The sequence below is a fragment of the Centropristis striata genome, chromosome 14 (genome assembly GCF_030273125.1).
Source record: "Centropristis striata isolate RG_2023a ecotype Rhode Island chromosome 14, C.striata_1.0, whole genome shotgun sequence".
Taxonomy (NCBI): Eukaryota; Metazoa; Chordata; class Actinopteri; order Perciformes; family Serranidae; genus Centropristis; species Centropristis striata.
In genome coordinates this window covers 16,026,661-16,049,472 of record NC_081530.1, presented here as the reverse complement: position 1 = coordinate 16,049,472, position 22,812 = coordinate 16,026,661, and the positions used below count along the sequence as shown (strand labels likewise).

Below are 22,812 nucleotides of genomic sequence, written 5' to 3'. Positions count from 1 at the left end.
CAAGGACAAGAGGAAAGGAAAGACAAAGGAGGGAAAAAAAAGAAATGAAAAAGAGCAGGTATACAAAAGAAAATAAAACAAAAGGGGGGCAGAAAGAATGAAATGACATGAAGTGAAAAGAGGCACAAGACAAGAGAGAGGGATGAAACAAGACACAGTGGAAGGAGATGAAGTAGGGAGGTGGTGTAGGATGGAGGAAGGGACAGAAAAGAGGTGGTAAAAATTGAGGTCAGGAAAAAAAAAAACCTGAATCATTTATGCACATGTTTCTAGGACCATATTTATAGATTTACCTTCCGCTCCCATGTAACCAACACTACTTATTTTCCTTGTTACATGGAGACAACATGCACTGCACGTGTGAATTTTTCATGAAACTCTTCTGTTGCACTTCTCTTCTTTTGCATACCATTACCTTTTCTACTGCCCTCATTCCCACTTCTACCCAGTCTTTTTGCACTCTGAGCTGTATATTTCACATATTTTCTGTGTGCATATGGGTCACTCCATACCTACACAACTACACCCCCCAGTTTGTTGCATGGAAAATTCATGTGAAAACTTATATTAAATTCAAGAACCCTTGCAAAATCTGTACCTCCTCTCTGAATTTTTGAAGTTTGGTCCTCCTCGTCATTTCTTCTTGTCTGTGTATTAAGTACTAAGCTTCACCAATTCCTTATTTGCTTGCTTTGAAAGTTGTTCTGCACATCCAATAAACCCCAGGGATAATTTGCAACATGTATTAATGGAAATAGTTGTTGCTGAAGGTTTTGCAGTAATAAGATTAGCAAAAATTAAATAGTTTTTTACCTGAGGAATCTTTAATTTTCCGCTCATTTCACTTTCCTGCAATCAAGTTTTGATTCTGTCTGTTATTAATGTAGTTCAATCACATCTAGAAGTTATTTGGTCCTTTATTTCTTATTTAAATGTACCACAGATCCTGCAAAAAATGTATTCAGAGATGAAAACACACTTTTTTAAATAAACTTTGATTGTATATTTTCCCAATTTAATTTCCTTGAAACTTTAATAGGAAAGTGTTATTTTTTTCATTGCAGATATGTAATGTTTTAATATGTTATATTACTTCTTAAAATAGCTATTTAGCTATTTTCATACTTTTAAATAGCTGTGATGTTACATTTGTGGTTTTATTTCATAGGTAGATATTTGTACTATGTTAATTTAAAAGTTTTCTATCTCTGTGTGATACATATTCAGCCTGTTTTTCATCGGGTTCAGAAAATGTGCAAGTTAAAGCCTGTAAGCTATCCTGTATCGTAAAATGAAAATAAAGCTGAATCCTGAACCTTGAGTGGTAAAACTTTACTGTACAACTCAGCAGGAATCCACTTAACGCTGAAAGAAAATAAATCTGATTTGTAAACAGATACCGACTGTAAAATGTAGGTTAAGGATGAGAGGATACACTCGACTTCCATTAAATATGGAGAGCACATTTCATTTTTGAGACGGATAGTAATTTAAAACCTGCTCAAACTTCCAGTTTTATAACGTCCAGTAATAAACTACATCCCGAGATATTGTTTAACATTTAAGTCTACACATCTGGTAAAAGCTGGTGTTTCATGATGTCATAGTGAACACGATGTTAGCAGGAGCTCAAAACAAACAGCTCAAACTGCTCCCTGACCCTTGACCACTTTATTCTCTTTATTTCAGTTTGACAAAAGCTCCTTATCATGAACTTTAATCTAATCTGCTCTACTGCCAGGTGTAGAGTCTAAGGTTGATTGCCTTTTAATTACACTTGGCGTTGATGTGACTTTATACAGCAGGTAGTTTCTGCAAAGCAAACTAAAACACAAGGACAGGTCATGATCCCTCTGTTTTTTAAATCTGTTTTTTATTGATTTACAACTCTGAAGGAAAACTTCTGTGATAGTACAAAGGTGTTTCAGAATTACTTTAGATTAAGACTGGAATGATTCTCCTGGATGTCATAAAAATAGTCATGCAACCTAAAAACCCTGCTTGTTTTGTTGACCTATTAGCCTGATTTCCAGTCAAACACCAAACAATCTCATAGAGTGGTGAGAAGTCGGAGCTGGGCTGCTGACTGATCTGTGTTGAAGTAAAAAATACTTTGCTATAAAAACTAAAGTGGCACTCACATACTTGTGGTATGTTGATAATGCATTTCCCCTCTCTGTGAAAAAACAGCTTTTTGGTTCCACCACTGACCTTTATGGTGACCTCTGTGCTCTCTGTGGGCTTCTCACATATGGACTGCATCAGAGATTCCTCAGTGAACCTGGTGTAAGCGTCATGGACCACCTGCAGACCCACAAACACACGCAGGAGACATGTCAAAATGTGGCCACAACAACGTAATGCCCCAGCAGCTGAGTTTTTGCAAACAACAAGTCATCAAAAAAACACTGAACGAGGGGACACAAACACAGTCACAGAAGGCACATAACGCCACAGGAAGCTCTTAGATACACATGATATTGAAGAGGAAGCTTGTGTGACATGACTGAGAGACTGATTTATTCATCTTTATGGTAAGGCCGGAGGTTGAGAAGAAACAGAGCCAATGGGGGTAAAATCTTTCAAAAATGTTTCTTCTATTGACTTACAAGAAAAACTGCATGAAGGAAGGGAAAAGATAGGTAGAGGAAAGAAGAGAGAGAAGAGGGAAGATTAAGATGGATATGTTGAAGAAGTGGGAGAGCAAGTCGGAGGGAAAATGGGAGTGAACAGAGACAGTTTTTATATTTAGGAGGGAGTGACATTTAGTCAGCCTCACTGACATGTAGACACTAAATCTTTTCTTTTGCAGATGATTCTGTTTGGGACCAACACTTTAGCATAACATGGTTAGTGATGTCAATCCTGGAAGCAACATAAAAGCCTGAAAAGTGAAGCCAAAGCTAAAGACTCCTAAACATGCATTCTAACTAGTGGCCAGCAGGGGGCAACTCCACTAGTCCATTTGTATGAAAGTCAATAGAAAAATGACTTCTCACTTAATTTGTTTCCTCAGTGAACATTCTTACGATGAGTTTATAGACTCAATTGCTACTTTCAAGTCTTCTTCAATATAACATGGTGGTAACTTTATAAATGATGGCCCGATTTAGAGTAAAACAGATGATAAAGCAGAGCATGGCTACCTCATGCTCTGGTTGTCAACCTCATATGGTTGACAGTTCTTTATCGTGGCCACCCTTTCCATGTGTGTTTTCAGTTCATCAAAGAACAATATGGTTATCGATCACTTGTTTGCATTACAATAAGGCTTGAACTTCTGCATAATTACTGTCTTGGGTACTTTGAATGAGCCACTGTCCTTCGATTACGGAGGAAAGGGAGATCTTGTATTCTTAATAGCCGCCCTAAAGCTTTGGAACAGTTTACCATTTTCAATTAAATGTGAGCCCTCTGGAGACAAATTTAAAGCCAAACTTAAGACTCACAGATTTTCTCAGGCCTTAAGGTTTTATGTCTCACTTTTTACTCTTTTTTGTTTTAATTCCCATCTGTTCATTTATTTATTTATTTATTTGTGTATGGGACAATAGCATATTATTTTAAAAGAAAGAAAAAGTGAAAAAACATGAAAACAACCTATGAGTTAACATAGTGGATCATCTTTTGGTCAGGGAGCGAAGGTACAAAACAGACGAGAAAGAAAGAGAGAAAGTGAGAGGAAGAGACGGCGGCAAGAGAAGTAAGATTGAAGAGTAAAAAGTAGAAACTGAGACACAGAGAGCATAAGTAAGATAAAAAGTTTCAAACTAAGACACAAGAGACTTGAAGTTAAAAAATGAGAAGGAGAGGAGAGAAAAGTAAGACAGTAAAGGAGCAAGACAGATGATAATGATACAGAGAAAAGAGAGGCAGCAATGAGAGGTGGAGGAAAAGTAAGATGGATGGAAGAAAGAGAGAGAGAGAGAGAGAGAGAGAGAGAGAGAGTCAGGTGGAGAGGTATGATTGATTTGAGTTTCATGTCGGTCTCTTGGGTAAAGTCCCGAAAGGTCGCTGACATCCTCTCACATATGTTCTCTGTGTTCCCAGAAATCCATAACATGTCAGAGTGAGCGACATCAAGGGCAACTGCTGTCATCTCAACCTCCACTGTCAACACACAAACACACATCAGGAGCTCCCATACACACATGAACACTTAGAAACACATCATAAGCATTTCCACACACACACACACACACACACACACACACACACACAGTAATGTAAGAAGGAGCACATATACGGGAGCACAGAAGGACACACACCCAAACAATACATGTACACACACAGTGAGTTTACTGTATGTGGGGGAGTAGGACCTGCTGATTTTACATTTACTGCAAACTGTTCACTAGTACTTATATTCAGTGACTGTTCTTTCAGTGAAGTACCTGAATGAATGAATGAATGAATGAATGAATGAATGAATTAATGAATTAATGAATGAATGAATGAATGAATGCTTTATTTCGGTTTTTAAAAAAATGAATAAATAAAAATAAAATCATGTTTTTACAAAAGAATCCATAAGACAGCAACCGAAAAAGGAATAGGCTGAAGCCCCAAGGCTTTATTTTGCCTCTCCTGTACCATCTACATGTATACATTATATACAATACATTAACTGAATAATTTACATCGTTACAAAACACATAATAGCTTAAACTGGAAAATCAAATTCAATCAAATTTCATTGTAACCCCTGTAGCTAACCATTAAACTATTATGTTTCACTTGTAATAGTAACATGTTAATAAATACTAATACTAATGAAAATAAATTTTGTTTTCATTTGAATGTAGTGTAAATTCGAAATGATTGATTATCTTGACATTTCATTAAAACTAGATTTTGATAAAATGTTATCCATTAGTACTTTATAAAAGTGAAGTAGTGGCATTAAAGTATTACAGTATGGTCTTTTGTGTTATAAGTGTAAGCAAGAGTACTGAAAAGTTAATAACTAAAAATAATTTATATATTTTAAACTTTAAATTTAAATTTTTTTAAAATTAAATTGTGTACCTGAGGTACATCAATATTTAAGTGTTTATACAACCAGTACAAAGACTTAAAATTCCCTTATTTAAATCATTAAGTCAGTGATGTTGTAAAGTTCACTTTATAAAGTTGTAAAAAAGTTTTTTACAATTCAGTCTCCAGTGAACTGACCAGTTTACAGTTTTTTCTCTAACCACAGCTCATAAGTCACAGTTCTAATCAAGTGGAGTTTGTTGTTTTTGATTATGTTTTAGTTCCATTCTGAGAGCTTTCAGCATATTTTGATGATTATCGGGAAAATTGCAATTAGTTTGGGATGAATACCTTTAATGACAGGTTTTAATTTGTCCAGTATTTTGGCAGTCCCTTTAGCTGTACTTTGTGTTTAATGATAAATAAATAATGTTAACATCAGCATTGTCATTGTGAGCAAAATCATGTTAACATCAGCATATAGCAGGACCGTAAAGTGCAGACACATAGTGCCGTTAGTGTGTTGGGTGATTTGAACACAAATATTAAATTGTTGCATGTAAAGTAGTAAATTTAATAGTAAATAATGAATGTATGACCACTATTTCCATTAAAATGACTTCACTAACATAAAATAAGGAATTAATAACTTTAAAAAATAATAATTAGTCACTAAAATGTAAGTAATGGTGACTAATGACATTCGGGGGTAAACGTAAGAGCAGCAGAGTCTCAGTGTCATGTCACATGTTAATCTATTGCTTAAATACTAGAATATGAACACATATGAACATGAACATCTAATGCACAGAAACGACACAAACACAGAGGAAAAATAACACTGACAGCACACAAACATTTTCTGGGCGAGTAGGTGATTACGCAGTAACAATTCTCCAGAAGAATAACTCTACTGTTCATCATGGAAGCTTTAATAAACTCATACAGGTTAATCACTACTGCCCCGAACACAAAACCAGCACAGATACCCACACATACACATCAGATATTTACCTTGTTATTCACCCCACACAACAACAACAACAACACAACACTGAAGTAACATGTGCATGTGTGTGCCAGCTGACTCGCCACACACTGTATGTGAAATACAGCAGCGAAGCTACATGTCGGCACTTAAAACTAGATTGTTTATGAGTAAATGCAGTGCTACAGCTGAGCCGTTTATAAGCAGAGAGGAAAAGAAAAGCAAGAAAAGCAAAGCAAAGATGACACACATGACATTAGTGTGACTTCCTCTTATATCATTGCTCAGCTGCAGTTACACACACCAACACAGAGGAGATCTAAACCACCTCCACATGTCATTTATTCTTTAAAATGAATAGATAATTAATTTAAAATAATATTAGGTTTAAAATCTTAGATTCTTAAAGCAAGTGGAAAGCTCGAGTCTCCTTTGTCTTCTTTCACAGCCTGACATTGAGTCGAAGCAGATTTCACTTGTTTTAAGAGACATCAGATTTTAAGAGTAAAAACCGGATTTAATTACTTGTTAAAATGGACATTTTTGCAGTGTGCGCCCCAACCTGGTTCAAAACTGTGTCTAAAATCCTGGAAGACAGATCACAATCTGGACAGAGCTTATCAAACTGACACAGTTCATAGAATGAAACACTGAAATATAACTGTCCTCTTATGCCCTTAATATTGATTTTACATGTAACCTAAAGCTGAGGTAGGGGGTGGAAATGCCTTAATAATATTTCAGCATTTTGTAATTCAAGTAGTCTAAGAGGAAACTAGACTTCCGCACCTCCACTTGGCTCAGTTTTCAGGCATTAAAAACCTAAGCCGTGACGGGAGACTTTTACAGAAGCGGTTCCTATTGGCTGTTCTACAAATGCAGATGTGCATGAATGTTCATTCAGATGCTGAAAGTCTGATTCCGTTACGGGAAGTTCTGCAGAAAAAGTTGCTATGCAAGCATATGCAACAACTGCCTACAATACAAAGCAACCCAAGAAGGGAAGAAAGACTTCTCAAAGAGTCTAAAATGGAGTTGTTGCCAATAGTTCACCCAGTATGCAAAGAAAACAGATTGGAAAATGTCATAGAAAATGTCATAGTTATATAAAGACATCTGGATCATGGCCATGGTTGGTAATGTCTGAGTCCAAGTCTAGGACTCATAGGAGGAGAAGAGCTATATTTATTTATATTTTTATATTATATCTCCTTTTCCAGTAAACGGCCTACCCCAGCTTTAGGAAAGTGTAAGCATTTCCAGTATTTCCCAATTTTCTACTTTGTCTTGAGGGACCATAGCTATTGCATTAATTAAAAAACACATACACTAATTCTAATTATTTTCAAATTATACCCTACTTTTAGAATGGTTTCGTAAGTTCCTAGTCTCTACTGGTTTCTATTTTTCACTGTTGACATGGTTTCTAATTCATAAAACGTATTAAGTAATGAAACACTATCTGATCATCACATATACCAAAATGTACCAATACAAACTTAAAGTCTGTATAAAAAGAGATACTTGCGCACAGCTCAGTCATCTGAATACTGAAAAGTCTTCATGGATTACAGAGACAGTTTGTTCCAAGTTGTGGTGCCAGATCCACTAAAAGGTATTTCATCGACTTTTTGTCAAAGTAGTCCTTCGATCAACCTCTGCCTGTTCATTTAGATTGATAGCAGTTTCTCCTCAGCGTCCAGGTTCATTTTGTGTGCTGGTGCTCCATTTATTCTGTGGCTTTGTATAACCTTAAAAGCACCATCATTCACAAAACACTGAACATGCATTTCTGAAACTGTCACCAATAGGCTGTTGATCAAGGAACTGGTTTGCCAAAAAAGCAGAGTACATTTGTCTACACACCAAAGGAAGAGTAGAAAAAGAAAAAGGCCAGAACACAATTCTCTCACCAAGAAGAGGCTCCGTTTGAGGCTCCTTAAAGTAAGAGGGAGAAACGCAACGCACAGGCAACAGCGTTAGCTGGGCCACCAATCACAGACATCCAGCTGTGAGCACAAAGGACCCATTTCCACAGCTATACTTTCAACTCACTCAAACTGAACTTAGATACACAACATAAAAGCATCAGAGTCAAATGAAATATTCAAACAAACACAAACATGACCACATAACCACAGATAAGAAAAAAAAACAAGCCCACTTTGGTAATCTACTAACATTCATCCTAAAAATTCAGTAGTTGCCTTTGTGTTGCGATGTACTGTTGATTCTATAATGATAGAAATCTGCATCTAGGGAGACATTTCAAAAACACTGCAACACACAAACAGTGAGGGGTAAAAAGAGAACAGAGACATTACAACATAAATGACAGAAATGTGAAAACACACAAATACTCACTTATACTAACTGATCTGTATTGACCTTTTTTTTGTTTGTTTGTTCATTTTCAGATTTTGACTCAACTTCTGGCTGCTATTGTTAAACTCAAGTCAAAAGTCTAACAGTCGTTGCTGAGAACACAGATTCATGAGGACAGCACAAAATCTATGCAAATTCATTCAATGTTTTTTCTTTATTTGTATCATGTTCTACATTGTGGATTAATACTGAAGACAACAAAACTATGAAAGAACACTTTCATTGTATGTAGTTTTTTTAAAAAGTGTTAAACAAACCAGAATATGTTTTATATTTTAGATTCTTCGAAGTGCCCACCTTTTCCTTTGATGGCAGCTTTGCACACTTTTGTTATTCTTTCAGTCAGATTCATGAGCTGATCACCTGGATGGTTTTCAGTTAACAGGTACGCCTTGTCAAGTGTTCATTTGTGGAAATTGTTGCCTTCTCAATGTGTTTGAGAGCATCAAAGGAAAAGGTTTAAGGCTACTTTGAAGAATCTAAAATCTAAAACGTATTCTTGTTTGTTTGTTTATGTCTTTTTTTGTTCACTAAATAATTCCATAAGTGTTCCATCATATTTACAACCTAGAAAATAAAATAATCTACAATGTAGAAAATATAATAAAAATAAAGAAAAACAATTGCATGAAAAGCTGTATCCAAACTTTTGACTGGTAGATTATTAAAAAGAGCTGAATTTTAACTGGGTGTGTGCAGGTTTTGCTATGTAAATTGTGAAACATTTATAACTCTTGAAACAACTCTGAACTCAAATGGAGCTTTACAATCCTAACTTATTAACATGACATATTGTCTAAACACTTTGCATCATCTAGTCTCTGCAATGCAATCAGTGTCCGGGTTGTTTACGAAGAGTGAGTCATCTGTCTGCAGCGGGTAGCTAATTGAACCATAAATTCAATCTGTTTTAAAGATAATTTACTGTGGATGCTGGCAAGAGCGGGGTTAGCTGTCAGCCATTTCAAAAGGATCCGATAATTTAGTCAATCATTCATTTGAGAAAACATTGCTCTGATTATTAGTTTCGCAAAAACAATATAAAGATAATTTAGTTTGTCTAAATTCATTTTAAATTAATGAAAAAATTACATCAAAATGATCTTTGGTAATAAGATAAGACAGACAGATTTATTTTTAAATCCAGCACCTAATGTATTTCCATTAAATCCTCATGCAATTGATCTGGATATATTTCTTACAGCATTTGGTGCTTGCATTGAACTGCTATCCCTCGGTGAAGCAATCAGTTACTGAGCCTGATGTTTAGGTGTTTTCTGTAGATGAGTCATCTGTTTCTAATGGCTTTTTAATTAGTCCATAAATTCAGTTGGTTAGCAAATCCCCAGCCGAGGCACCGAATGGTGACAGAAGGGTTAACTGTCAACTCCTCTAAATCATCCAATCGGTCAGTTAATCAGCCAGTATTGAGCAGGTGAATAGAGGGAAAGCAAAGAATTTAAATTGCAAATTAGAAAACAATCAATGGATTTTAGTTCATTTTTTTTGTTGTCGTCATGCTCAGAACAAACTTTGAGAGCCCTCACAATTAATTCCTAATTGAAGAATTTTATTGAGAATAAGAGATATGGTAATGACTGTAACGACGGCTTTTTTGTTGTAAGTCAACCATTTTTTAAAAAAAAGAACGACTCTAAAAACTGATTAATAGCTCAACATTACAATAAATCACTAACAATGCTGAGCTGAGTCTCTGTGTGACAACACAATGTGCCCTTTGTTCTAGAAGTGATTTGTATTACAGAAATGAATAAGAAGCACTTTCATTTGTCAATGACTAATGAGTTCTCTGTGTAAAGACACACTGCAGTTTCAAGAAAAAAAAGAAAGAAATCTGGTGCCAAAATCTTGTTATTGAATGCGATGGCACCCGCGCTGCAGGGCTACAGACTGCAACTTGTGCTTGTACTTCATTAAAAATGAAAAATGTGACTTGTTAGAATTTCTAAATGTGTGAGATTTGCTTCCTGTAGCTCAAAGCATCCACACTTGTGGCCTTATATGGAGCATGTTTAAGGCTTAGGCCTCTAACATAAAGTTAATTAGCAGCAGTGGAACAAGGACTCAGATCCTTTAATTAAGTACAAGAAATGCTGTTACAGGTAAAAGTCATTTCAAATCTTACCTAGGTACAAGTAGAACAGTATTAGCATGAACATTTTATTAAAGTACCACAAGTAAAAGTGCTCATTCAGAACAATGTTCATTATTTTATTGGATTAGAATTATTGATCCATTTATGTGTTCATGACTTTAACATTTCAGCTGATAAATCTGCAATCAGGGTGTGAGCTACAGGGGAGCCGGCTCCTCTAGAGAAGACATAAACTCCTCTGAAAACATGATTTGTGAAATTATCTTGGACGGGGGGTCTCTTATAATGACAATATGCTATTTTTTCCATGCTTTTCTATTTTATCTGTACCTTCTTCATCAGGGATCATTTATATAAAAAATAGACTATAATTGATATGTGATTCAAGCATGAGGGTGATTCATCATTATTCACTTTGATAAAGATATCAGCATGCATGTTGTTCCTGAAATGATTGTGCTCATCTGAATGTGATGGGTAACTGAAACCATTGTTGCTGAGGACTGTACTCCTTGTAGGCAGTCTGGTGTGCTCAGTTTTGATTTAATGCTCATATATTTGTGAATTAATAGACTTAATAGACTCTTATTTCACATGTTAATGTCTTCTTTGTGCTGATTACCTATAGATTATCATGCATCACTCTGCAGATTATACTGTACCGGCTTTGTTGGCTGTAATATATCAGAGTGTGACGTCTGTTTTTGACACCCGTGCCATGTGAAGGTTTGACATTAACTAATTATCTTTTATCCAATTTGCTGACATAGAGCAAGTACGCTTACATGCTTGCACCCATCCCCCTTACTTGAGTCAATGTAATTGGCTACATTCCACCACTGCAATCAATATCACATACATGAATTCCTTCATGGCCATTTAAATTTTTATTTCATAGGCATTTAGTTGCTGCTTCTATTAAATATGAGTTACACTGACCTAAAGGAGGATTATTTAGATATTTGACAATAGCACTTAATAATGACATACGCACATAGACAAAATGGTGTTTCTAGAGGGTTCATATGCAACACATACGTGTGAGAGAAGAGACCCAGGGAGCAGGGTGAGAAATACTGTTTCTGTGAAATGTCCTCCACTGTGTTGATGTCTTTAATTTGGCTGTAAGCATGCGTGTCAGGTCCAGCTCTGCAGGGGAGGACCAGCTGAACATCCTGACTCCCACAGCAGAAGCAGAACCCTCCTCTACCTTTTTATCCTTTCCAAGCCAGCACTCACACAAACATACACCTCAATCTTGCCACTTGACAACTACTCAGTTTGCCCACAGGCCCACCTCTCCAACAGAGCCCTTTGTTATTCCTCACTTATAATTCAGTGGCCCTACAATACACAGAGAAATGAGAAATGAATGTAATGCACAAGGTGGATGTTACCTGTCTGAACGCCTCTCCGTCTCCCTTGCCGGACTGCTGAGCAAGGAGCAACAGCTTCTTGTTCTTCTCGTTCCTCTTGTGCACTCTGTAGATGCAGGACAGCAGACACAACAGCACCAAGAATGCGATAATGCCCAGCATGGAGAGGATGGCTACAGTCACGGCAGGCAGCTTATAGGCTGGGAGGGAGACAAGCAACAAACACAGAGAAAAATCATAAGCCTTCTGTGACTGCACAAACTGACTTTGCTGTGTAGCCTATCATCTTTCATCTGTTTCTTGTTAAGACTGAATCTTGTTTTAATTTGCATCTTAACCTCGCATTAAAATGTTGCTTGTTATCTGATTAGAAGGCTAAAAGTGCACAGTTTAGGATATCTAAAGCACTGCAATCTCATATTTGACAGTTTCTATATGTGTATGTGTAATGTGAGCAGAACTATGGTCAATACCTCTGGGTATTTCTTAGCTCAGATATTTAAATTCATTGAAACTTTGAGACTTTTGTCATCTCTAACAGTGTTGTTGAAGCTTGTACTTCTTACTTATTTTCTGTATACCTGCCCCCACGGAAAGAGAGAGGCAGCTCCTCACCATTCTAAAATCAAAACGATTCGCCATGTTGTCTTCTCACTTACACTAAAACAACCACTGAAAAACCCTGGCAAAGGGGCACTGTTCCCTTAAGATATGGAAGAAAAAAGATTTTGTAATTGTAGAATTGTAATGCAGGATTCATGGCATATGGAGGAGAAGGGGGCAGCTCAGAGTCTAATGTTACAGAAAACATGGCACACACAAGCGTGTAGAATGTTGCATCAAAGCTTTAGGCCACATAAGGGCAGGGGAGTGCTGGAGGGCTATTTCAGGATACTGAAAAGAAAAAACGGACATCTTTGCATAGAGAAACTGCAATAGCGACAGTGTTTTGTTACTAACATGACAACGTTACCGTGTGAAATCATACAAACACACACCCCGGAACAATGCATGTTGACACCATTGTGAATAAGAAGTGCAATATAGAACTGTTTCTGTCCAAATACGAAAATCAGCTTTGCTATCTAAAATTATAGGCACATTGGAAGCTCTGTAAGGTCTATACTGGGAGCGGTCTTAGAAGCCAATGAGCCCAGTGCTTTCTGGTTGTTGTTTTCTAAATTTTGAGCAAAAGGATATCCCCTTTTCTCCATTTTCTCTGGTCATGTAGCACCAATTTTCACAGTATTTGCGCCTTCCGACTGCATAGACAGCCCAGTTTTATGAAAAGACTACCTTCCCAGCGGTAAAATACTTATTTAATATTTCAATGATTTCAATTATTGTGTTTATCTCTTTTTTTTTTAATACAGCCAGGTCAAAATAGAGAGACATGGCACAGGTGTCAGCATCTCCTCCTACATTGTGTTTTTGCTATCATGACAGTTTCATTATTTACATTCATGACTACCCTGAAGTTCAAAGTGTAAACAGGTTGGAAATAAGTTGTATAAAGCCTTTGGTGGGTTTCTGCTGTATTGATTTTGATATTGTCGAACATCCAACAATGTTACATGAATGCAAAGCTAAATCGGTGGTGTACTATTTTAAGAGGTGTTTCTGATCTTTGTTCACCGCACTTGTGATGTTATTTAGTGCAGAAAGGCCCTAAATGTGCAAACATCCTTCTATGGACTTTTATTGCATGGTTTAATACAGTTGCAATACCCTGACACTTTCAACAAACACAATGTATAGCTGATTAGTGACTCCTTACATAAGAAATAACTATTTATTTTTGTTCAGTAGAAAACTGGTGTAGGTTAGTTTGTGTAGCGTGCTGAAAAGCTTGCTAGTTACAAGCATGAGAACACAGAACATTAAATAAATGTTCAGACCAGGCAAATTCAAAACTACATACAATATGTTGATTATTTAAATGTGTCTTTTTCTCTTACCTTCTACCTCTATGTAGACATGAGCCACAGGAAACCCAGCCAGGTCCGTCACTTTGAAGATGCCCGAGTCGGACTCTTGGGCCTTCTTCAGAATGAGCTCTGATCCGTCCACAGTCAGCCTGCCCTCCAGCGAAGAGTCCAGCGGTGTCACCAGAACCCCCTGGTCCAGGATGACTCTGTCCTGTTTGTCTGATTTGGACCTATAGGCAATGTTAACACTGGAATGGTGCAGGTAGAGTTTCATCTTCAGGTTGCCTCCATGGCTGAGCTGTATGAAGTTCTGGTGCTCTGCAGAGAACCAAAGAAAAAATAGAAACAGTAAATTAAGGCAAATTTGCTTATTTAAAATACAATTAAAGCACATGGTATGTACAGTAACTATAAGATCTGTCTTATTGGCTGAATAAATGCATACTTTTCCCCACTCTTTTCTCTCAATTCTTTTTGGCCTGACATGGCCATGTCATCTGTTTAAGAAGAGGTCAGCAGTGGGGCAATTTTGAGAAGCCAGTGTTTTGTAGTAGCTAGCTGCCTGAAAGATCTTTTAGAGACAGGTGTCACCTTCACTCAGCCCGTCAGAGTTATGTCCAAGATAAAGGGATGTGGATGTTGAACTGATACTTAAACCCAGGGTTTAGCTATTTCCTTCCATAACTGTGAATAGAGGGAAAAGACCAGAAAACATGAGTGTGGTCAGTCATGATTTTTCAACATTCTTTCTGGCAGCATAGCCCCAGTGCCAGTTCTTTTAGACTTCAAATCAATCAAAATCTAGATTTCCAACAGAAGTCTCTCCAGGTCCGAGAGTTTGTGGCGGACATCTGCATTTTCCTTCAGCCATATGGCTTCAGTCATTTTAATGTCCAGCTCATTTTCCTATCGTTGTTTCATGTATTCAAACTCAATGGGACCAGTAAAACCATTGCATGATAACCTATAAATAACATACAGTGTGACTCAGTTTCTCAACATTCACTCAGTCTACTCACTGTCATTACATGTGCATTCATTTTCTATACATTTACACCACTCCAACTGAAGTGAAGGCCACTGAGGAAACAGCATGTCCCCTGTCTTACAAACCATTTAAAGGTGTTCCTCCAATATTGTTTAAGTCTGTTAGAAATTATTTTGTACTAAAGCTGCTGATTAACATTTTTTTCAGAGAACTGTATTCTGGTCAGGGTGGAAAAGTATCTGAAGCAGCATTTTACTTGACTTCTTTTGTTATTCTTAGAAAATCCTGCACTCTGTGTTGCCTTTTCTTTTCTTTTGATGGGGACATTTTCTACAAAAAGCTCCTGCATGAACAATAGCCTCCACTTGACTGTGCTGTGTTATGTAGTCTGAACGTAAGCACTGATCTATAATATCAAATCCAGCAAGAGCACTGCTTCTTTTATTTGGACAGCGCGATCACCGGTGGAAAAATAGGAGTAGCAGTGCATTTTATTGACAACATTTAAAATTAAGCTTAGACTTTTAATGTTTCTTGAATTATAAGCATCATGATCATCTTAAGCACGAATATATGAATAAACTCTTGGTTTAGACCCCTTTAACCTTTAACCGAATCACAAAGCTTTTTGGCTTAAAAAAGTGACTGTATCCCAGTCGTCACCAATGTGTTCATTATTCTTCATCAGTAAATGTGTTCTTGATATACTTTTATCTACATCATATGCTTTACCGTTGCAGTGGCCACGTATCCCTGCAGGAAGGTTTAACCTCATTTTAAACACATTAAATAAAGACTTGCGACCTTCTCTGACATAAAGCTTTTACGATATTTATAAGGTAATACACTCAGGAATTAGATAAAGCAGACAGCGACTCTAGGCCAGAATGAAAATTTGCAATGTGAGAAAAAAACAAAAAGCCTACAGTAAAAACTATGAAGCTTTTATCTAAGACATTTCTCAATTATTTAAGTACTGTCCGGACATCAACACTACACTTAAATCAGTCACAGGAGAGGAAGATAACACCAGCATGTACAAAATAACAACACACGCACGTGAGCTTGATAGATCAGTCAATTAACGCTGAGAGGATGCAGCAACGCACAAATCTCTCCTCACCTCTGACATTCAGACAGTTCCTCTTCCTGATTTTGCCCTCCCGGTCCAGCACTGTAAAGCTCCCCTCGTCCGTCATCCTGACTGAGTGCAGCGTCACCCGTTTTTCCGACACTCTGAGACGCCCCACATATTCTTCTGCCAGTACCGTCTGGTTGTACAGCAACACAGGTGGAGCCTCTGTTGCATGATGTATCTCAGTGTGATTGGCCTGGACAAGACTGGACCTTAACATAAAAAAGTCAAATTGAGAAAATAAGAGAATAAATGTTACAGAAACTAGCAGATAGATATGAAAAGCTAATGAATAATAATCTGTACCAAGCATGACTCCATGTTGAATACATATTATTTGTTCTGTTGTACTTTTACTAACCGACCTGAACTCCAGGGCGATGGGGCCTTCCACGTGGTTGAGATGGATGTTGTAAGTTTCTCCGTACTTCACCACTTGCTCCACAGCACAATCTGCTCAACAAGACCAGAGGAAATAAAGGTCAAAGCAGGATCTTTGTGACGAGCTGAACTTTGTCATGATGTGGATAGAGTTGGTGCTCAACTGTTGAGTTGATTTTCAATGGTGAAATAGTTAGTTGTACTTTAACTCAAAATTTTCAGAGCTTAACAGAAACAAATCTCCACAAACAATGTCCCCAACACTTGAAATTATAGGAGATTTGTAGCAAAGTCTACATAGACCTTCACCATCTTATATATATGTATATGTGTATGTGTGTATATATATATATATATATATATATATATATATATATATATATTTATTTACTCTTTCTCAATAAAATTTAGTAAAAATATTATTGAATTTTGTAAAACCTTCTGTCTCTGTCTGTCTATTTGAGAGTAAAGGAACAAACGTCGTATGACTTGGAGGGCTTATTTCATAGTTCTGCATTCCTTAAATTTCTGTATTTAAGGTACAGAAACTACCACCAAACCAGTTTTTTTTGTTGTAATTATTAACTGCCAAACTGTGCCTTCAGAAAGACAGCCTCACACGGCCTCGGAAACACTTTCCAACTCTCTCTCCACCTGTGAATAAGAGTGCAGCTGTTTGCTTACCCCTGACGATGAGGATGAGGTGTTTGGTTGCGCTGGTGTTGTTGGTGTTCTTGATGATGAACATCCCCTCGTCCTCCTCCTGCACGTCCTCCATCACCAAGTGACCCAGAGAGTTGAGATGACCCTTTGGATTCACCACCTTGCCTGCTCTCAGCAGAACCACCTCAGAGGAGTGATTGGTCCTGGGTTTGAACACAACCTCACCAAGGTCTCCAGGCGGGACATCGATGTGAATGTCCTCTCCAAAGAAGGCAGTCCTGTGCTCCTCTTTGACTGATAAATACAATTTATTTGATATTACAGATAGCCTGCTATTTCTTATTTACTTTCTCTACCCAGACTTGAATCTGATCCCATTATCACCTCATGCATATAATCTGTTTATACTCAAAAAAGCATTCAGACATTAATTGAAATCCAAACAAGCATGCAGTTTTACCTTTTGAAGATGCTGACACGACTGTGAGAAAAAGAGAGGAGTTATTTTAAAACGCATCTTTTTTTAGTTGTCTGCTCATTGGTACAAAGATCTCTAAATAAGTCAGAGTTCCTTTGTTCTTATTGGAAAGAACACACAAAGTGTAAAAGTGTTTGAAATGTAAATGCATCATTTAATGACTGCTATAAATAGACCACATGTTAATACAATCTGACTTGCTCACAAGAAATGAAAAGAAAGCAAATTAGAGGAAATTAAATAGATCAGAAGCGACTTGAACAGCTTCTTTTGGTCTGGTATTCACATAATTCACACTAATCATTCAGCTGAAACGGAATCAGCCTCGCAGGAAGTCTGTTTCAGCCATTCATTTACACAAACATACCCCCAAGTGACTGATTCTGTTTGTGCTTACCGGTGCAGAATAGGGCGCTAAGCACTGCAGCGCTGATTACTTTCATCTTGAATGGTCGGTCTCTGGAAAGAAGAAACCCACACACAATACACAACACATAAAAAAGTTTTTATAGCATGATGATCCAAAGAAAGAAATCATGACTGCCAGAATTATATCAAGATAATTTCATTTCGCAGATGTTAACTTGTTAATGTGAATATGTAATTCTATTTTGGGTGTTTAATTAAAAAACACCTCTGTGGAAGCATGTCAATGTCAATCAGTGTCTTCGAGTTGAAGAGAAGAAGTTCCCTCCTTTTCCTGCTCTGCGCCACTGCTACAAGGAATGGCATTTCACAAATTAGCCCCACCAATACCTAAGGGAGAGCACTGCCAACACTCCTCGACAAGAAAATCTATAGTGCTGCTGAAAAATTAAAATATACTATTGAGCCAATTTTCTAGCTAAAGCGTCTTTAAGGGAGAGAGAGCCATGTGCGAGTCAACATGGCTCTGTGTGGTGAGCTGAAGAGCTCAGTGTCTCTCTCCTGCAGTGTGACGAGTCCATCAGCTCTCCACTCACGACACACGACCACAAACCAGAGGGAGACATAAAGACGGCAACAGAGAGAGGAAGCAAGGGATGAGAAACAGTGGAGGAAGAGAGGATAGACCAGAGAGTACTCGAGAGTGTCAGAGAGAGATGCAAGAGTACATGTTCATCCCAGTGGGACGCTGAGGTGGACAGCAGCCAACTGGCACGAGATGACTCTGACCTTTCACGACTACTGCACTGGATTAGACTAAGCAGAAGCAGCACTGAGTTATGAGGGTGGAAATAATTAGATGGATATATGTAGTGGAAGAGACAGAAAGAAACAGCTGGAAAACAAATATGTCAGCCAATATTGTATTGTTGTACAAAGAATCCATATATTATTGTAGTGCAGATCTCCAGCAGTATAGCTGTAACTGATCCAAAACCATTCAGAAGACAAGCAATTTAAAAGTTGCTTGCTTGTCGTCTTGTAGACAGGCCTGGAAAAGCATGAATTAGTTTTTACACATAGTTATCGTGTTGTGGTTATTTTTAGCATCCTTTTGATTCATTTATTGCAATTACTTGCAACTAAATCTATCAGTTTTGGGTTCATACCACTGGTACTGGTAGTCATTCAGACACAGTTCCTGGAGGACACAATGTATTTTGTTGATCGTCTCGAGCTTTATATGCACTGTACTACACTGCCCTACAAAGCAAAAAGGCAGTAACTACGCAGAGTGCAGAACTGAGAAAAATGACTTTAAAGTTATCCTGTAATCCAGCCATTTAGTTACTGTACAAACGACTACCATTTTTCTCCAAAACAACACACATTTGAGATAACATGTTTTGTCACATAACAAAGGATGCCTTGAAAGTCATGAAAATGATAATAACTCATTTTTGACCAAAAATGCAGTTACTGCCTTTTTGCTTTGTAGGGCAGTACATATTTCATCCTGCAAAAAGTCAATAAATGTAAAGCAGGTTTCAGAGTTCTGCAGAAAATTGGGAGTTATTATTCTGTATGTATCTACTGCAGCATTATGGAATACAGTGAATCGCTGCATCTTTAGAGAACAATAAAAAGCCCTTGAATCGCTGCCAGCTTCTTCAGATGACGGATTAGAGTGCTATTTAAAGGAAAAGAAGAAGAAAGCCCATCAACAGACGCAAAGTCCCTCCCAAATGACACCCCAGCAATAAAGTGGGCAGAAAAAGTGCTCAAGAGGCTTTCAGTCCCTTAGCAAAACACTGTAATCATATATTTTCTAATCGGTGCACTGTGAAGCAGGTTTAAATCCCTACAGAGCCACTCACTTATTGCATGTATGAGCGCTTGTGCATTAGTGCCACAAAGACATAAATTACAGATTTGATTCATTAATGGAGAAAGCTTTACAGCTGACAAGAAAATTAGAGGTGCTGGTGATATAAAGGCCACACTGCATGTTGTTGACAAGATGCATACATGCACATGAATCAAATGAAAAATGTAGAGAGTGAAGTGCAGTCAGAGCAGTGGTTATGTGTTTTAAGAATACTGGAAGCCAAGTAGAGGACTATCCCTCACAAGCTTTTCCCTTTACAACCTAAAATAGCCAGCTGTCCTACTGAAGGAAATAAACATGACGTAGAGTAGGCCATGGTTGAATATTAAAACAGTTTTTGCATTTGGAAACATTAGACAGGCTGCATCAGAGGTGTGAACTTTCTGAAAATTAATTCTGAAACAAGAACATTTCATCACTGGGTGTCCTGGATAAAAGCATCAGCTAAGAAGCCAGAGATAAGAACGTGACCTTTAGCTGAGGTGTTGATGGCCATTTTAAAAGTCTGACTCTAAATGGGGTCACTGCTCTCCTGTCTCCTGTTATGACCAGTCAGATCAATCGAACTGTAGGAGGCACAGCATTTACTGAACAAGAGTGACACATTCAGAAGCCTCCCTGTGGTGAGAGGCGTGGAGGTTACATCTTTCAGTCTGATCTCATCAGCCTGACATCCATCCTGACTGACGAACTTAAGAGCCTTTTTCCCCCTCATCTCTCCTCTCCCACACAAACCAGGAGCGGGCGGTAGCGTCATGCCTCCATCCTCCTCTTGTTACAGCATCATCTCTCTCATCTTTCTGCTGTCTCTTTTTTCTACCCTCCTCTGAAACACTTCTGTCTTGTCTTACTTTTGTTGTTTTCCTTCAAACTGATTCCTATTTAGACTGATACACTGGTTTGCTGGTATATGAGGCTGGTGTCATTGCCCTAATAACTACTTCTCAGGACTAGAATGTGTAATTTAAATATACTGAGATCAATACCCCCTTTAAGTGGGTCCCCTCCCCAGACCTGCCTGTCCCCTGTACTTTCCTTTTCTGCACCTCCCCCCTCCTCACCCTTTACGCAGCCAATAGAGCCAGGAGCAGCTGGCTGGTGCAGCCAAGGGTGTGTCACGACCGGCATGAATGGGGGCTGTCCCGTTACGGGAATTTCTGGATGGAAGATTAAGGTAATGATAGCGAATGAATGAAGAATGGAGGAGAGGTTGTGGTTGGATTTATCGCCACAGTCAGACTTTAATGGGGTTTTCTGCTTGGGAATAAAGCGTCTATTCTGTCTCTTTCTCTGGTTTTTCATCCCTTCTCAGCTGGGTGACGGTTTGGCCACTTGCCATACCATCAGCGTGCCTACAATATGCAGGTTTTTAGCTGAAGATTTAGAGAAATTCCGCAGAGGTGGGCGAGATGGCTTACTTTACACATCTCCCCTCCTTTGAGATGAACTGGATTATTCATTTATGATCAAATATCAGCAACTGTCCTCATTGCACTCATCCAACACTCTTTAATTAGCATTCTGTGTGACAAATACTTAGTCAGCAGCTCTAATGTGTGCCATATCGCCCTAGTACATTGCGTAACCATTTCCATCGGGATGGACCAGAAAATACCCCTCAGTGCAGACGGGTATATCCCGCACACAGGACAAGATAATGCAGCACATCTTTTGAAACGTGCATGAAATTATTTCAATATCGTGCTTTAAAACCACTTGGTGATCCGGTTTTGAGCATCATGATGTAAATATGGTATTAAATGTAATAGTCTTGTAGGAAGCAGCAGAGACATTAGTGAATTCACAGAATTAACACAAGAAGGAGGCCATTCAGTGCACAAACACCTTATGAAACACCTCGTTTGATCAATGATTGGATTCTAGTATGATTACTGTGAATTTTAAACGATTTTGCAGGCAATTAAGGAAAGTTTCCCCCTCTGTTACATGTCTGGAAAACAGTTAATTGTTTTTTTAATATGTGGTTGCTGTCATTCTGCACGCCTTCGCTGCGTTGCTGTTGGTTACACGCCCTACATCACCGTATGGGACCGTTCAACACAAGCAAATAGTCAAAACAGCAAAGGAAAAAACTGCATAATTTAACCCACTACCTCCCTTTTTGAACGAAATATTGGGAAAACAGAGCATTGCTGCAATATATAATTATAATTGGATGATGGTAATTACCTTTGTCAAGCCTCGAATCCGAAAATCACTGGACAGGGAGGGGCTCAGGAGTGATGGTGCCTGGAAAGGAAATCGCCTTTTTTTCTTTATTTCATTAATCTCGTCCACCCCATCACCCCCAACCCGACAACAACAGACTTCAATGAGGCCGGATCGGGAGCCGCTGAAGAGTTGACTATTTGAGATCGGCGGTGCTCGGGAAACTCCGGAAGGATTCGATCATTCTGGCTCGGAGCTTCAAGCAGCCGCTCTGCAGTTTAAACTCCGGCGACACGACTTCTTTGTCCATTTATCTGGTCAAACTGACCGTATAGGCTGAAGACAGGAGGAGGGGCCGTCCTCTAGACTTACACACTTACTCCTCATCAGTTACTGTCCAGTCAGTAACTCCAAACTTATTTAATCTTGTAAGGTGTAACCTAACACTTATGCTTCTTTTCTTTACATTTACATTTGTTTCTGTTGCTGACAATCGAAATATTTGCTTTCTTGTTGTTTTTACATCTTCCTTTTGTGGTCTTTATACTTTCTAAGGTTCTTATTATTATTTTTACTTGTATAAAGTAAGTTTGTGCTTCTGACTTTGTCCAAGTTGCTGATTTTTTTTGGGGTTTTTTTGCATGTACTTCTGTGTGTAATGTTTGCACTTACCAAATTCGTATTTTTTTTTCTTTCTTAAAATTATGCTTTTTTTGTTGTTACTTTAACATGTACATGTTTGTGGCGCTGATTGTTTGTTCCTTTATAATTCTGTTTATGTTGCTGAAACTGTCCAAGGTGCTGAATAAATCTTTACATGTACTTCTGTTTGCAGCACTGACACTTTCTAAAATCCTGATGTTTTTTAACTTGAACAATTCTGTTTGTGCTTCTGAAGTTGTCCACTGTTCTGAATTTGTTTTCATGTATTAGTCTTTATGTTGCTGACTCTGACTTGCTGACTCTGTCCAAGG

At 38.0% G+C, this 22,812-nt stretch overlaps 1 protein-coding gene across 2 annotated transcripts in view; it reads right to left on the bottom strand.

The window, feature by feature from the left end:
* LOC131984705 (uncharacterized) overlaps positions 1-22,177 on the bottom strand; it is a 30,518-nt gene extending 8,341 nt beyond the window's left edge. For both annotated transcript variants that reach the window (XR_009395585.1, XM_059349626.1), the window contains exons 1-9: positions 21,860-22,177; positions 17,813-17,874; positions 17,398-17,418; positions 16,959-17,231; positions 16,259-16,346; positions 15,882-16,105; positions 13,801-14,088; positions 11,864-12,042; positions 2,212-2,304 (exon numbers count right to left, since the gene is read on the bottom strand). Coding sequence is in view for 1 of the 2 variants with exons in the window: in XM_059349626.1 (XP_059205609.1) it covers positions 2,212-2,304; positions 11,864-12,042; positions 13,801-14,088; positions 15,882-16,105; positions 16,259-16,346; positions 16,959-17,231; positions 17,398-17,418; positions 17,813-17,858 (1,212 nt within the window). In the remaining variant the exon portion in view is untranslated. The remainder of the gene's footprint in view (positions 1-2,211; positions 2,305-11,863; positions 12,043-13,800; positions 14,089-15,881; positions 16,106-16,258; positions 16,347-16,958; positions 17,232-17,397; positions 17,419-17,812; positions 17,875-21,859) is intronic.
* Positions 22,178-22,812: the final 635 nt, after the last annotated feature.